This window comes from Athene cunicularia (assembly GCF_003259725.1).
Source record: "Athene cunicularia isolate RWA chromosome 10 unlocalized genomic scaffold, athCun1 chr10_part1, whole genome shotgun sequence".
Lineage (NCBI taxonomy): Eukaryota > Metazoa > Chordata > Aves > Strigiformes > Strigidae > Athene > Athene cunicularia.
This window is the reverse complement of record NW_020799112.1, coordinates 16,598,752-16,615,542: the sequence shown is the minus strand read 5'-3', so window position 1 is coordinate 16,615,542 and position 16,791 is coordinate 16,598,752. Positions and strand designations below refer to the sequence as shown.

General features: G+C 40.7%; 1 protein-coding gene across 3 annotated transcripts in view; it reads right to left on the bottom strand.

Moving 5' to 3' along the window:
* The window catches only part of ZFAND6 (zinc finger AN1-type containing 6), a 35,256-nt gene that overhangs the window by 14,487 nt on the left and 3,978 nt on the right, over positions 1-16,791 (bottom strand). The window contains exon 1 of one of the 3 annotated variants that reach the window (XM_026855907.1): positions 16,426-16,520. The exons of 1 other annotated variant lie outside the window; for it this stretch is intronic. Coding sequence is in view for 1 of the 2 variants with exons in the window: in XM_026855906.1 (XP_026711707.1) it covers positions 16,359-16,360 (2 nt within the window). In the remaining variant the exon portion in view is untranslated. Of the gene's footprint in view, positions 1-16,358; positions 16,521-16,791 lie in introns of those variants that run through there. One more of the 3 variants, XM_026855906.1, reaches the window with a different exon arrangement.

Here is a 16,791-nt window from a genome sequence, read left to right as displayed (position 1 = left end):
CCCCCCCCCACACACACACTCTGGACAGACTATTTCAAGGGCTAATAGAGATTCAATACAAGTATTAATCCTTTTAATTTTAAACAGCAGCACATTACAACCCCACCACACTAACTTTCAAAATTCACCGTGATTGCTTTTCTGTTCAATAATTAGCTTCTAGCAGCACACAGGAACTCTAAAAGCACCAGTTAGTGCTAATTTTCTCATTCCCAAAACCAACCGTTGCTGAAGGGACCAGGTGCTAATGCAATCACAAACAAATTCGAACATGGACATAAAAAAAAAAAGTCTGCTCCAATTCAATAAACAAATTGTGAAAGGTGTACAAAGATGCCCAGAAGAAAAACAAGAAAAGCTGGACTGAGTTCCAGCTAAGCCAGTTTCCAAGTTCATTAACCAGTGGATCTTGCCACCAGCCAAGGCACAAGCCACTGGCATGAGGCTCCAGAGCACTTAAATCTCCAAGGGGAAGTGCCAGGGATTCTTCAGAAGAGTTTTAATAAAAGCCACAGGAAGCGGAAGATCCTTCATCGGTTGCTAGTATTTGGGGAATAAAATGGAGAAGAGATAGGATCAAACTGATGCAATGCTATAAAGTCAAATGAGAAAAGTTGAACCAGTACAATAGCTTGTGGCATTCAGGAGGTGGCAATCACACACAATCCCCCATACCAGCTCCAGTGTTCAGCTGGACCCTCACCCACCCAGTTCGTTCCCTGAGCCACCAAAAAATACCACCAGGAAAAAAGGGCCATCACACCATAGAAAGTTTTCTGACAGTTCAGTGAGCTCAATCAGTTCATGCACACAAAAAAACAAACCACAAAAAGAAAAAAGCACAACACATAGGGGAAAACACTCTGGAACTGATGTGAGGGATGACATGTGACCAGGAGGGACAACACACATTTTAGCAGCCTGTAAGCTGCTGAGATGGTTGAACTGATCCATCTGAACCCTAAAGCCACAGAATGCTAAACCAATATAAGCTTTTGCTCCCCACTCCCTCTCCCATGCTGTTTCCTCCCTCTGAGTGCTCACATGCATTAGAAAGCCAACCACCCCTTCTTTTGCCAATTAGTTTTAACACAGACTAATTTCCAAGCTTGGGTTCATCACATGTGCTGTTTGGGGATGAGAGAGGGTCTAGCTGAGGACATGTGTGGAACCACTTGTTTCAGCAGCAGAGCAGGCTCAAAGCATTAGGAGAACCACTGGCCAAAACCAGGCGTTGAAAATGTAAGGGAGCAGAGATCCAAGTGCTGGTGGTTCCTGCCACTGCACTTCAGACACACCTCTCCTGCACACATCCACTGCTGCGTGAGGGTAAAGGCCGAGATGATCCAGCACTGTGCCTCTGGGACTTTCCTTCCTCACCGCTCAGGCAGGAGTCAAACGGCCGCAAGCAGAGCAGCCGCGCTCTGTCCCCATCTCAGCAAGCACAAACAGCAAGAGATCACTGAACAGATGTTTTGGGGAGAGGAAAGACCTCCCCTCACTGCAGTTCTTGGCTCAGCTCCAGATGATTTTTGTTTCAAAACTGTCCATAATTCCTCACGGAGAAAGATCCATAGTACCGCTGAGCCCAACCATCACATAACCAGTAATGGTGGGCTGTCACTGAAACTGCAGCTTTGGAAGGGCTGTGAAAGGGGTGAGCCTGCTCCCCCAGCCCCAGCCCCTGCTGCACGCCCCCTGCCCCTTCCTTGAGTCAGATCAGTTCATCCATCTGATGGAAAAAAATGGAATATTTATTCTGGTGGACTGGAGAGCTTGCTGATCTGACAGATGATCAACTCTAGAAAAGTGACATACAATGCAAAGGAAGTGACAAGGCTAAAAATAGGACAATCCTTTTTAGGGGCAGCTAGTCCTTGCTGAGCATCAAGTCTAATGTAAAACATATCCCAAGTGCATACCTTATCCATAGTTTTAAAACTGGTCACTTGGCTTCAGTACAAAACTTGAAGCAACTTCATAGCTGAAGTAACAGCAAGGTCTTGGGATCAACACAGCTACATGTATGTCCCACTTGGTTTCAGGTGTCACCAAAAAAAAAATAAATGTGGAGCTTGTAAAGCTGCTAGAAATACCTCTGGGCTCTGCCTGCTCCCCGCAAGCTGTGCTTGCACAACATTCATAGGGTCATTCTGTTACTCTGAATGCGTAATTGATTCATCTTACAGAAAAAAACAACACACAACCAAACTCCTTACAATATTTTAAGCATGTTTCCTGCCTTGCTTTACAGTATAGTTGTATAACCAGTTGTACGAGCACTAATGAGAAGGAAGCATACTAGAAGGGACTTAAACAGCACACCATCACCCCCCACGAACATCCACTTCATTGAAGATTATAGAATAAACAGCCTCTCTCTGTATTAGCTAAAAACTGCTAAGATTAAGACAAAATTACCTCTGATAATTTTCTTCTCAAAAATACTTATTGCCACTAGAAGCATGGCAGCATACAGCTCTGCAGGCTAAGTCCTTTTCCTACAAATTCAGTGCTTAAAGTCTACCCATTCCTGTTACTCCTCATACAGAGCTTCATGCATCTGTAAGGCCTTCTTACTGCTGATGCTACAGGTCCCACCATTCTCCCCCTCACCCGTGCACATCCTCAGAGAGTAAATTATTCTCTGTACCAAGCAAAAGCCACAATAAATCATATAAAAGACATTCCCAATTATAAAATGTATAGATCTGAAGCTGTAGAAACACTAAAGCAGGTTAAGTCTTTTGGACATCTGGTTCTCTGGGAAAAGAGCTGCCTCTTCCAATACTCTGCAGAGCGAGTAACAAAATATTTGTGTATGCCTTTCCCACAGAGCAGGCACTGCAATACTGGTCTTCCCCCACCCCCCCACCCCCCCTTTCTTTTTAATTAAAATATTTATACACTACTACTTTCAAACAACTGATACCCTAGCTTTATAGGCTTCAAATGTTAATCAGTAAGATCAGAGCGCGTAGCATTTAGCAGGATTAAACACACAAGGTTTAGGAACAATCTCTTACCCCCTCCCAACAAGGAAAAAAAAAAAAATTCTGCACAGAAGCCAGCCTTCTCTTCATCTGTCTTCCTGCAAGGAAAAAGGTCTCTTGAATTCTAGTTTTCCTCGTACTTCAAGCTGTGGTAGGAAAAGTGAGCAGATCCTCACATTCACTACCCCAGCTGAAGTACAGTCTCATGTTCTGCAAACACTCCTAAAATTTGTGACTGGTATGGGAAGGATCCCTCCCAAATGCTAACACTGAGGCAGAGGAGACCACCCAAACAGCATTCTGCTTCAGCTGCACTACCAAACCAGATGCAGTTTGAACCATATTGGTGCCAGCTTTGAAAACGCTTCTCAAAGAAAAAGCAGAGCATTTAGTGCAAGCTACTCCGTTCACTGTCAAAGACCACCGCACTGACAGACTTCAGCTGACACTCACCTCAAAGGATGAGCCCAACATTTAAACAAGTGATTAAAATATTCCCACCTCTATCATAATCACCTTTATAATGAAACAGTTCAGCACTGATTTAAGTAGCACCAGTACTAATGGTCATCTTCCATTTGTGCTAATGAAGCAAGGAAGAAACTGCAAAAATGGTAATTTGTGTTGCTTAGGCATATAAAGCTTAATCCCAGGCACAAACAAAAGCAAGATATTAAGTTCTGTAGACAAAAAAACATTTCATTTTAGAGCATGTACTGGTACAGATACCCGATACCAGCTGTATCACTATATGAAAAGGCATGTTAGTACAAAAAACAAAAATAGGAACTGCATTCCTCTACAAGCTTATCAAAACAAAGGGCAAATAAAGGCCTAAGAGCAGAGCTCTGTTCAGTCTTGCTGCAGAAGTTACCAAAGCACTGGCCGTGTTCAAGGATAACACTTCAGAATTTGCAGACACAGCTGCTCAGGTGTCCCGCTGGAAGCGGGACACTACTCATGACATAAAGCACTAGACTCACAAATTAATAGCAAGTTACAGAACAGTCCTGTTTTCTTTTTATTCTGTTGCTCTCTCCCAAAAGGGCCCAATTTACATTCACTGAGCAGTCATTCGTAGCTGCTTTAAGGCATTACCATGTCCCAGCAACTTGCTATGGAGCCAAGAAGAACTGGCAGATTTGAATAGGGGCCTCAGTCATTACAGTTCAGCCCAGCCTGCTGGTTGCAGTCAGACATTTCATCTACAGCTCACCCTGACTAAAACACTACAGCTGGTTCAGATTTGCCCACATAGCTACATGTGTAGTTACACTCTGACCCAGTTTCATCAGAATGCTTTGAGTTAAAAAAGTGAATATGGTTAAGGACCAACTATGCAAGCAGATCCGTAAGGGCAGTGACCTCTTTGTTCCTTTAGCAGCAGAACACACAGCTGCTGCATTTTTCAAAACACAGGAGTTATCCAACTTCCTCACCACCAAGAGAATCCATGCTTTCAATTCATTCCAGTAGGCCTCCGGTTTTCTTCTTGCTCACAACTAAATACAGTTTTAAGCTGCAATTTGAACTACTGAAGCAGAATTTATATGACAATATCAAAACCAAAACATTCAAACTAGTGACCAAAGACTTACATAAGATGTTCTCTCAACTCACTTGACAAGTCATCCAATATCTACTTATGTTCCAGTCTATTCCTGTTGAACAGCTTTTTATTTTTGTTTCATGCATAGACTTATTTTAGGCTGAAATCAAGCACTTACTAGACACTTCTAGCAGAAACTTTACAAAAAGATGGAAAGAGTTACAGTAGTCTTTTCTTCACTTCTAATTCTAAGTAGTCAGCAAGTTTAAGTACAAGAATTAAAATATAAATAAAATCAGGACCCTCAAGAAAGCTATACTCCCTGTACAGCATAAATCCCAAATTTAAGACGGTAGAGAGACTGTGAAAGAATTACACTGATGAAAAAAAAAGCCACACATTAGGGAAAGTGCAATCTCAAAAGCAACAGACAGAAAAGAGAGTGTTCAGGTCTTAGGAAGAGAAGGAACATTAGCAACTTTCATAACTAATCTAAGCCACGATATCATACTACCAATGTTACATCAGGATACAACCCAGGAACACTTGGTACAGACAAAGCCTCTAGTGTTAAAGCATGTATCTTGCTAACTACAGCTGTCTGCTCTTGTATTCAAGGTTATGCGAGGAACAAGAGAACATTTCACTGCAACCTCTTTACTCTTAACTAGGCAAGAACAAAGACGCACAGATTCTATACTGGTATCAAGAAGATCACTGTTAATAAGGATTCAGCTTTCTATGCTTGTCTGCATACACTATTAATAGACGTTACTTTGAAACTGTAATTACTACTTGTGGCCACGCTCAACCTTTGCAAAGTACAGATTACTAGAACCAAAGATTAACTGCTGTAAAACAGGGTACCCTCAGAAACTCTCATTCACTTCATGCAAATGCATCAAATTACTGGCAGTGATACTTAAAGTCTACAAACAAAAAGACAGAAGTATAAGCAAGTTTTTCTTATTTAATTTCCAAACTTTTTAGTATAGTCACCATACCAAATAAAGGGACAATTCCATGATGTTCACTGCTCTACAGAAGATTAATCTTAAAAAAAAAAAATAAAAAATCAATCAGCAATGTAACAGGTACACTTTACTGACTAGTTGGAGGAATCACATTCTGTTTACGTGGGATTTCAAAGAGGCAGAGTACAGACAAAAGGAGTTTCATGAAAGTGTTGGAATTCCAGAAAATGGCCACACAGAGCTACCAGCTTTCACTACGGGATGGTGGGGGATTTGTGGGAATGACCACTACTTTATGCTGGAGCATCTGGTAACTGCTGCAGCACCTAAAAGACTAAATGCAGTACTCTGTAAAAAACCTTCAAGAATTTTCCTCCTATTTATCATATATTTCAATTGAGCTTAAAGCAGCAAAATGCAACTCAAGATGCCACAGATTATCATTGTTATTACATTTAAGTGTGTACATCTGGACTTCTTTGTTGTTAAAAAGACTAGTACTGCAGCACCACTAGAATCAGGCCCTTGTATATGACAGTATCCAAACTTTGTGAAATTCAAAAAACCCATCATTTTTTCTCTTAGAAAACTTAATAGTCTCTTATTTACTTCTTATTCCACAGCAGCACAACACATCTGTAGGCAATCCCAGTTAATCCTGGAAAGAAGTACAGAGATGCTTTCAGAAAGAACACAACTTGCATGTTCAAAGTTTCAATCTCCTCAGTTATGACTATCAGAAAATTTAAGATGACAAAGCTGCCTTTTGGGAGAGCTCAACCTGAATGCAAGTGAAAAAAAAAAAACAAACAAAACCAAACCCACACACACACCCCACAAAAGTCACTTCTTGGATTCAAGAGAAAAAACAGCAAACAACCCTTGGAGCTGGACACGCTTGTTTACAGCAAGACACAACAGGGACCTTCAATAAAGATAACTAGTTAAACATTAAAAGCATTGAGAGCACCACTGTAAGTACAGTTGTTCTGTACAAAGAAAAGGAAATTTCTAAGTGAATTATAGACTGAGAAAAGTGAACATGAGAAAAGAGCATGTCACATGTTTTGGGAAGCTGTTTTTGTACGAGTATCTCTGGAAGAGTCATGGTGAGAAGTCCAAGAGGCACATCTGAGGAATGCGGAGAACACTGGCCAGCTGCCCCACTGGTCATGCTGTCCTACCCAAAGCACTGCATGTTCATACACAAGCCAGGAGAGACCAAAGCATTTTTCTCCCAAAATGTGAGGTCGTACTTACACAGTTTAGCCCACCCAGATCACCCAAGATTTAAGGCTAGAGGCAGACAGGCTCAGCAGGTCCATTTTTGGAAGATGGCTGTCTCTATGACAAGACTGCCACAGAAACCTGACATGAAGTTACATGGATGGAACATGCAACTACTAATAAAAGAGCATACTTTTATGTAGTGCTTGCTCTGGCGTCGCTGCTCAAGAGAAATAAAAATTTAGGAGTTACACCCACTAGAAAAATCAAACCATCTCAGTAATTGCTTGTCAGCAGTCTGCTACGTCAACTCATACAAACCACAGTTTCCATCATGTGTAGCTTAACCAGCATCAAGCTGCACTAGCTGCCGATACTGCTTGAGGAGCCCTTTTCTTTCCTCTAGAGTTTGTGCTATCTCATAGCTGTACTTTGGCATTAAGGTGCCTAAGCCCAAGACTGCAGGAATCCTCAAGTTGTTCTCTATATTTCTACACAGCCCTATAAATGTAGTTTATTTGAAATCTGTCAGATTACAGAAATGCCTTCTTTTAAAATGCTCTATAAAAGAAAGCTACTCTGAAGCAGACAAGACAAGGCTACAATATACGATGCCAAAGAAAGCAGAACGAAGTCAGCCATTTCAGAAATCAGAGGTTGTGTAAAATTAGAATCAGGAGATTCTAAAATTCTCTACATTCCCTTTAGATACCAGACGAAAGTTTAAGGGATGCAGGAGGGCAACTCCATAAACTATTTTTTGATGCTGTATTTTAAAACAGGTTTGGCTTTACAAACTGATGAAAAATAATCTGTAAGGATTCAAACACTTACAAGATTACCCACATAATTACTGAAAGAATAGATATAGATTCAGTAATCGCTTCTTTTGAGCTTCAGTGAATAAGTAATCTTCTCTCAATACAGCATAAGTTTCACTTATTTTAAGCATATCAAACCCAGAAGAGATAAAAGCCGCTTTAACACAAGTTCCCAAAATAGACAGCTTCTTGTTAACAAAACACCTGTTGCTGACAACTGACAGTAAGCACAAAACACATTATAATTTGTTTTTGTAAACAGCACTATGTAGAATTTTAATTAGCTTATAATGCTACAGTTCTACGTAGGCCTAATGCTAAGGGAGGTCCTGCTCTAATATCAGGGTTCCTAGCTGTTAATAAATAAAACTATCATCATCATCATTTTTGGCTAGGGCATCTTGAATTCAACTTAACTTCCAAGAACATTGTGATTATCATGCATGATGTGTTGCTCTATTTAGAATTATGCACTATGTCTAATTTAAGTGTTCAAAATTATACAATACCCTTACTGTGGTTTGATGGGGAACTCAACCTAAAGCTAAATCCTGACCAAACAAAGAGGGTATTTAAGGACAAGTGTTCAGTAGGAGAGGTATAAGTATGATGTTCCCTGTGGCAAAGCTACATTCCTCATCTTCTGCAATGTGCTTAAATTTAGCCAAGGGACTCAAAGGTGCTACTTTGTTTTAACCCTAATGCTATTCTAGGGGGTTTTGGTGTCGGGTCTGTCCGTCCCCCGTCCCCCCCCTTAATTATTTCAGTCACTGGGGAAGCCAGGTTACATGATCCAAAAAAAGTTACCGGATATCTAAATGCTAAAACCTATCACCCTGCACAAAGCATATGAATATATTATACAGTTGATCAGCAGCTACCACGTTGGGAAACTGATACTTATCCATTCCTGTATTTTCACCAAAGATATGAATATACCAACTGGTCACACCATACAGTTTTGCATCTTTTCTTAGTTTCCTCTCAGCTGTCAACTTACACAGAATGAAGCACTGCAACATGTAAACATCCAAGTGCAATCAATATATATGCATCCAATATATGTTTATATGCAACCACTGCAATGGTTTCATGATACAGGTGTTTTGGGGCTTTAGATACTTCTGCTGCAGTGTTGCTGGGCCAGGGACTGATCTACCTTGAAGACTTCACTCTTCAAAAGTTTGGATTGGTTCCTGTATCAGGTTTATGGTGCAGCTCTACAGCTCTGTGCCAGAAGACTCAAGGTTAACAGGGCACTGCAGGAGGAAGGTGAAACTACCTAGTTTGTATCAGAACTGAACTCCAAGGCACAGCCTCACTCACAGTACATGCCAAGGAAAAACACATGCATCTCAAAAGGTCAGCGTGAAAATTAAGTAAGAGTTGCCTTGTCTCAGTTTTAACCATGCAAGACAGTGTCAGATTAATAGATAAGGGGCTAAGAAGTGATCAGAAATTTGCAGTGAGACACTCTCTTCTTTCTGAAGGTTTCCAAGAACTACGCCACTTGATCAGATGGAGAGGTCACTACCCTGCGTGTTTAGGAAAAGATTAAAAACTATTGAAAGAAACTTGATTGAGGACAACTGGCATTTTTTCCCACTGTCATAATGGAACAGAAATCAGGGGGGTTTTATACTTCTTTCCTAAGCCCATGCAGAACAGACTGCATGTATTTTAGTTTCTCAACTGACAAGAAAGCCAAAACTGACAGCTTTTGAGTAAAAGTCTGTATTGCAAACATTGTGCTTTAAACACCAGGACATCCTTTTTACCTACTAATACTCCAGGTACAACTCCTTAAACTGCCTTTCTGACGATCAAAATCTGCTATTCATTCTGTTTTCAGACAAGATTCAGTTCTGTGAGCATGCATTTCTAGTACAATGTGTCGCACCCCCCACCCCTTACTGTCCAGAACTCTTAGATCAGCAAGTTAAGAGCACAATAGCCTAAAAATAGCATGGCTGGATGCCACTGTCTCCCCATTTATTACGATGGTACCTTTGTACAGAGTTCTTTCCACAATTCTACATAGAAAAATACAGCCATAAATGGTTTTAAGGGAGGGACTTATATCCAAAAGGGCCATGTTGTTAAGTAGTACCATGGGATTCCCCCTTTTTCCTCAAGCCACATAAACAGAAATTTTCATTTTTAGAAGCATTTTGAACAATAACTCTTTAAGTACATCTAACTTGTCTTTTTATCCTCTTGCCATAGTGATTGTATTCTACCAGAGAACAGATTGACACATGACAGAGTGACAGCACTTTCTAGAGAAAGGAAAATTCATGATATAAAGGAGAAGACAAACATAGAATATGCAAGCCAGACCTCTCTTCAATTATTTTGCTTTGGTTATTAAAGCCTTCATCACACTTCAGAATGGATGAAGAGGGAACAAAATCTGCTCACAAGAAATTGAGCCTCAATTATCAGCAAGGTGTGACAGAAAGACACAATGCTCATTCTCTTCCATTCAAACACTGGCCAATGGGGTTTTTAAATCAAGAAACAATGGCAAAAGAGCACAATATATTCCCTTTTATTATGGTATAAGGTCAGAAACAAGAGGGAGGTCAGCAAGACCAACACCCTCCAGCTTCGCCTGAAGATGCATTCACAGGCACCACAGCTTCATCTGCTGCATTACAGGAGGCTAATTCCACAAGTACCACATCCTTGCTATGGCTTGAAAGACAAAAGCCCAACACCCTAACACTGTCTCCCAGAAATCTCTTGTGTGTCACACTCCTTGTGAAGACTAAAAACCCCACACTACTGGGGAAGGATATTTGTTATCCCTTACATTAAAAATCAGTAATTTTAAACCCTAAACCTGTGTTTCAAGAGAAGACTTTCCCATTTTAACAACTAACTTGATGCTGATTAAGTAAACTCAGCAACACTGCAATGCGCATTTTACACAGTACATGCCACCCTGTGTAAGTTCACCAGATAGAGCTATCAAGTCATACAAAGAAGTTTCAATAAATTCTTCATCTCATGCCTTGACAGTCTGAGAAATTAAGGTGTCAGAACTGCAGCAAGGACAGAGGTATTCCTCAACAAAGCAGACTGGTATTTCAAGCATTCTGACTGTGCAAGTGAGGGATCTGAGGTAGAAGACAGACGGATAAGTAGGTAGCAACTAATCAGGGATTTATTTATATAAAGAATGACTAGGTATAAATTTAAGACCATGGGTCACAGTCACATTATGACTCTGCAGAATAACAAGCTAATTCTTGCAGTAAGAGAGACCATGGGTAACAGTCAGAAGTTTCACAGACACCAAATCAGAGAAAAGCAAATGCAGTAAAGCAACACAAATAGGTGACCAGAGTGTGAAATTGAATTTTTTGTTGTTTAAAAAAAAAAAATTAAGGCCAGTCAATTACTGCACTGCTATGCACAGGAGTTTTAAACCGCAGTGAAAGCACTAAGTCAAGTTTGACTAGACTTATTAGGAAGACAAAAAAATTCATGCATGGCTGCCAGGCTGGCCCACAACAAATCAAATACTCCTTGATCTCAGCACTGGTCTCAGCCCCTGCATGGTTTGTCACACTCAGCTGACAACTTGTTTGTTATGTAACTAATAATACACTTACCTTGACCTATTGTTAAAATGCTGCCTTCCTCCTCTCCCAGGATACTTTAAACAAACCCCATGAAAATAGACTGATATTCAAAACAATCCTACTGAGCAATTTTGAAGTCTCTTCCCTAAAAAAATGTTCCAGGTAAGTCCTTCCATATTGCCACAATTACTTTTTTCTTTTTTGCAAGTTAGTAATCAAATGTTTTTGGTATCGCAGAACACTATAATAATTACTTTTCTAAATACTTTTCACCAGGACAATAACACTTGTTTCATAACTAATTCTAATTAATACCTACAAAATCACTTTATTCAAGGACTTAACACCAATACTCAACAGTACGTCATACAAACATGATATTCGGATAGCATAATCCCAACATAAGAAGTCTGGTGAAGTTCACTTAGAAAACTCTCCTATATCAGCAACAAAAGCTACCTTGTAAGCTTCTTACTTGATTCTGAAGGAGCCAGGCAGGAAAAACAATCTCCAAACATTTCAGTTTAACACTCAAAACACAGCCACTTCTTTTCCCCTACCTTGATAATGGTGCAGATTCCAACACAAGGTCATTCTCTTACGCAGAAAACATTCTGCTCTATGATAACATTACACTGCATTAAGGTCTTGATTCTATATATGATTTTAGAAAAACATCTTAAATTCGCACAAAGGGTAGCAGAGAAACAATTTTATCCTTTGCAGTCTTGCATCTCCCCTGCCACCCCACCCTCAAAAACAGCGTGATCAACAATTAGTTAAATGTTAAATTAACTAAATTAAATGTTTTCTTCTGACAATCTACCTCAAAGAAAACCTTTTATATAGAAAGGCATGAATATGCCCAATTTAGGAACAGAAATTCTACATTTTTGCCTGCAGAATCGGTGGTTCTCTCTTCTTGCCTCTCACCTCCAAACACAATTTAAAACCTTAAGTGGAAAGCATCTGCCTTCCCCATGCAGTATTCTGCTTTCATCAGCCCAATTATATTCAATGGCACACATGCAAAAACTGTCTGGCCTCCTACCTCGTTCAAGCTAATGGTGAAAACTTTAGTCCTCAAAAAACACATCCAAAGCATAGCGTTTAGACAAGCTGAAAGCACCTCACTTCTGCCCTCAAAAACACTGGCATTAAGCTCCCACCACAATTTCATTATTAAGTTTATATTTGTTTCCCTAATCCTTCACATAGATAAAAATGCATTAGCATCATGAATCACAGGACACACCAGTGCAGTGTTGTCTTAAACCCTGGGCTAGTTAAACTGTTCAGGTGGTTGCCGGGGCCTGCCAAGTCAGCCACACTGTTTATAGTTTAGTTCTCCAGATACAGGATTATTACGTTTTAGACTGACAAATACCATATCCTTAAGGTTAGAGTCCTGCAATACAAATACACCCCAACAGGGCAGAATGGCTGAGCAGGGGTGTCTTCAGCGTGGAGACTGTTTTGGCTTCTGCAAGATTGTTGAACCATTAAGTTAAAGGAAGAGCTGTGCGTTTAATGAAACTGCTGCTTAGAAAGGAGCTATTTTTAGGAAATACTCAAATGCAAGTGTTCATTTGTCTAAGTAATACTCAAAAGATTGTCTTAAGCTCATCTAAATGGAGCAGAAGATAGATCAAGTTAGAATTTAACTCAGTTTATCTCTTAAGGCATAATTTGATAGCCAAAAATGTTACTTTTCAAACGAAAAATCTTCAGTTTCTGTCAACAGCTGAAGAACAAGCAAGAAAACACAACTTGATCAAGAAGAAACAATTTTTGCACCATCAAAGCTTTGTTTTTGCTAATCTCTATTTAGCTCAAAAGCCCCATAAACACAGTTGGAAGAAAAAAATCTTTTAAAAATATACCACCCCACCCCTTCAATTAAGGGCTGAGGAGCTTATGACACATCTGAGATGTCCAACAAGAACAGGGAAGAAGGACTTAATGTTCCTGATATTTCTAAAGGTAAAAAAAATAAGCAGGTTTAAAAATCCCCAACGTTTCATGCCACTGTTAAATGGATTTTAAAGCAAGAACAGATCCAAGCTATTTTTATTCCTTTGTAGGTCATGTGTAATTAACTGCTTATTTTCACAAAACCTTATTACAGTGTAAACATCACTGGCCAGATCATCTGCCCCACCCAGACCGAGTTCCACACCACAGGAGGCCAACTATCTCTGTGAAGAGTGAGGAGGCTGTCCCTCCAGTACCAATCTTCCCTGCAACAGCCCGGCTGTAATGATCAACGGCTCCTGAGCTCACCCCTTCACCACATCCTTACCAGAAACTAGTTAACAGCCTAACTCCATGTCAAACTACGGGCAGAGGTCCCTTTCTGGATATAGCTGAAATTCTCCAAGATTACATTACTCCTCTCCCTCACTCCCTTCTGCCTTGGGCACACAGCAATTAGCAGAAATGATCCTTAAACCACTTGGGAAATAGAGGGAGGAAGAGGAGGGGAAAACAGCCAGTTGGGTTGGCTCAAGCCACTAATTTAAAACAATTTAAACTAGCCTAGCTGACTTTGCCTCCAGTGCTCACACGACCCACTCTGCTGGAAGAGCGGCAGGAGGCCCCTGCGTGTAGCAGAGGGCACTCAACAAGAAGGGATCTGAAGCCCGCGTCACTGTTTGCAGGAGAAACGTCTGCCCTCCCTAAGGCTCTGGGCATGTTTTACAGAGATCATCCCATGAGGCATGCAGCCTTCTCTAAGTGGTATTAAACAGAACCAGAGCACAGAGTTACCATCCCAGCACATGGTGGGCCACCCACTTCATGACACTGGGAAGTGCCACCAGCAGTCTGCAGAGCACACATCCCTTTTGCCTCATAAACAAGGGGCATAAAATTTGGCCTTGAGTTTTGTACACAGGTTTAAAATCACTTTTAAGAATCTCTTATTCACATCAGAGATGTATATTCCATCCTGGCACAAGAAGCAGACACATAAATCCCACAGCACACAACACATTCACAGTGTTTAAGATCTGCAGATGGAGCATGTGCAGGAGAAGGTTTTATGAACAAGAAGTGCTGGAACAACCAATCGTTGTGCGGGGACAACACAGGTCCTGCCAGCGACGGCTTTGAATGCAGGCAAGAAACATTTGCTGTAGCCTGAATACAGAAGTTGTACAGCTGTGCCAGCAAAGTGGTATGTTTATCCTTTAGGGCAGATTTGCTTTCTACAAACAGCCTGCATTAGAATTGTATACATGTGGTGAGAGAGTTGAGCATTTCACTTCTGTGTTGAATAAATCGGGAAAATTGGTCCCAGATAATACATCTTTCCTAAGTTGGGGAGCAGAGGGGACCTGAGAAGAATGGCTACACAGTCATCAAGCAATATGAATCAAGTTGCCTCATATATTCAGCTTTCTTCCTGTTCTAAGCAAAACCAGCTTTTGGCTGACTGTAGCATTTAACAGCATACAAATACTTAAGTTTGCTTCCTTTTGTTTAAGCAAGTCTGATACACATACTCATAAATGTTTAGAAATATAGCAAATTATACTATTCTTCTTGTCTTCACCTCAGACATCTGATCTAGCCTGGCATCACTTGTAAGTTAAGAAATTAATCAAAACCCAGGTATTTAAAACACTTATATATTCCAATCATAAATATTGCCCCAATACATGAGATCTGGCCCATCTCTCAGCTAAAAGACTACATATAGTCACTGCTCATTCAAAAGTAGCATTTCCAGGGTTTAAATACAATCTAGAACATTAAAAAAAAATCTATAAACAGATAAAAACAGACAGCAAGAGTGAATTAGTAATTCAGACCTATAAGCCACTGGAGCATGGCAAGATGCCAGTGTGTCAAGACACTGTCTTACATATAAGTAATCCATACCCAGCATTTTGGGAAAAACCAAAATGGCTCAAAGTAAAACAAAGAATGAGGTATACTTTAATAATCACACTTGTTTATGTTCAGTAAAGGTCTAAGCAATTGCCTTCCACTGTCATTTGGAAGATTGTTGCTCAATTTCCACATCCATTCTTCTATCATCTTGACTAATCACACAAAACCTATCAAACTCAGGCTCAACAAGTATTAAAGCCATGAGTATTTCTTTCCAATTCCCAGGAGCAGCTGTATATAGACACGAATGTTTTGATAAAAACCGGGAAATATTTAGGGAAGTAAGAAAACATATTCACCATTCTGAAAGCATTGTTCTGTATGGGGCCTCATCTAACATACTTGTCAAAGATACAGAAATGAGAGCAATTAAAATAAGGTCTTCATTCTCATTAGAAACTCATGGCTTCCTGACTTTCTACTTCCTGCTCTCTTCCCTCTCACCCTATCCCATGCCACCCATGGCAAATCCTACTTTTCCTGTTCCTGAAGACCTTTCAGATGCAGAAAGTGAGACTAAAAATACCACATATGATAAGCCTGGTACAGAAACTCAAAATAATCTTCCCTCAAAGAAAACACCTGCTATCATCACACAATACAGGATTCAAAGATATTCTGACCAATTCCAAAGGAAAAAGAAAAAAAATAATCCCACACCACCCCCCCCTCTGCTTTTTTTTTTTGGCTGCAACACAGGGCAATAACACTTAATTCTCCTGCCTGTGTTTGTAATCAGAGCTCTGACAGACCCAGATACTCTCCAAAACTGATTAAAAAAGAAGAGAAAAATTGCACTGTTTTACATAATTTTTACATATCTTTGTTCTAAATGCTAAAGACCCGTGAGACATACATCTCATCAAGAACAAATACACAGACAACAGCACAGCAGACTTCAGTGATACAACAAAAGACAATTTAAAACAAATGACTTAGAGCAAATGCTATCACTGAATAATCCCACAGCAGCTGTCATAATTAGTTAGCTCAAATCTCATCAGAATCAGAGAAGTTAGAGTTAAATGCTAGCTCTCTTCCTGTAACATTGTGTAACTCCAAAACAGCAGCATTATCCTCGCTATTTTAGAATTAACCTTTCTCCACAAAATAAGATGGAACGACTCGATCCTTCCACGCAAAAAAACACGGTGCAAGCCAACAGATGACAAAAGAAACTCGGCCAAGTTTGAGCCTCTCAACACCTTATTTCCTGTCTAAAGAGCCCTTTTGTTCTGCTTCCCTGCATAAATGTTAATATTCTGCCATCATTGGAAAACGAAACAATGAAAAAAAGCCCCACGCACATGAACTCCACTGCCCCAGAGGGCGAAATAACGCCACACGACGCGATTAAAACCGGAAAATTCCTACCAACAAAATCTCCACAATTTTCTGTTTGCTTCACCCCAGATTAACTTCACTTGAAGCTGTACTTCGGCGCAACCTAGCCTGGATGCGGAGCCCCACCTCCCCCGCTCCTATTGGTCGAAGCGGGGGTGCCCCTCCCCGCCAGCCAGACTCCGCTCCCCGATTGGCGGAGCGGCGTATCCATTATTTAAAGAACTTTTCCTTGCTAGCAGGTTAGGCTGGCCAGGTTAGAACACCCTGGGCAAGCTGGTTCTTAAAGGGCCAGGACCCCGCTCCCGGCTGTGACAAACTACAACCTTGGGCGACGCGCCGCCCCGAGCGAGCTCCAGCGAGCGCCCCGGCGAGCGGCAGCGGGCGGGAGGGCGGCCC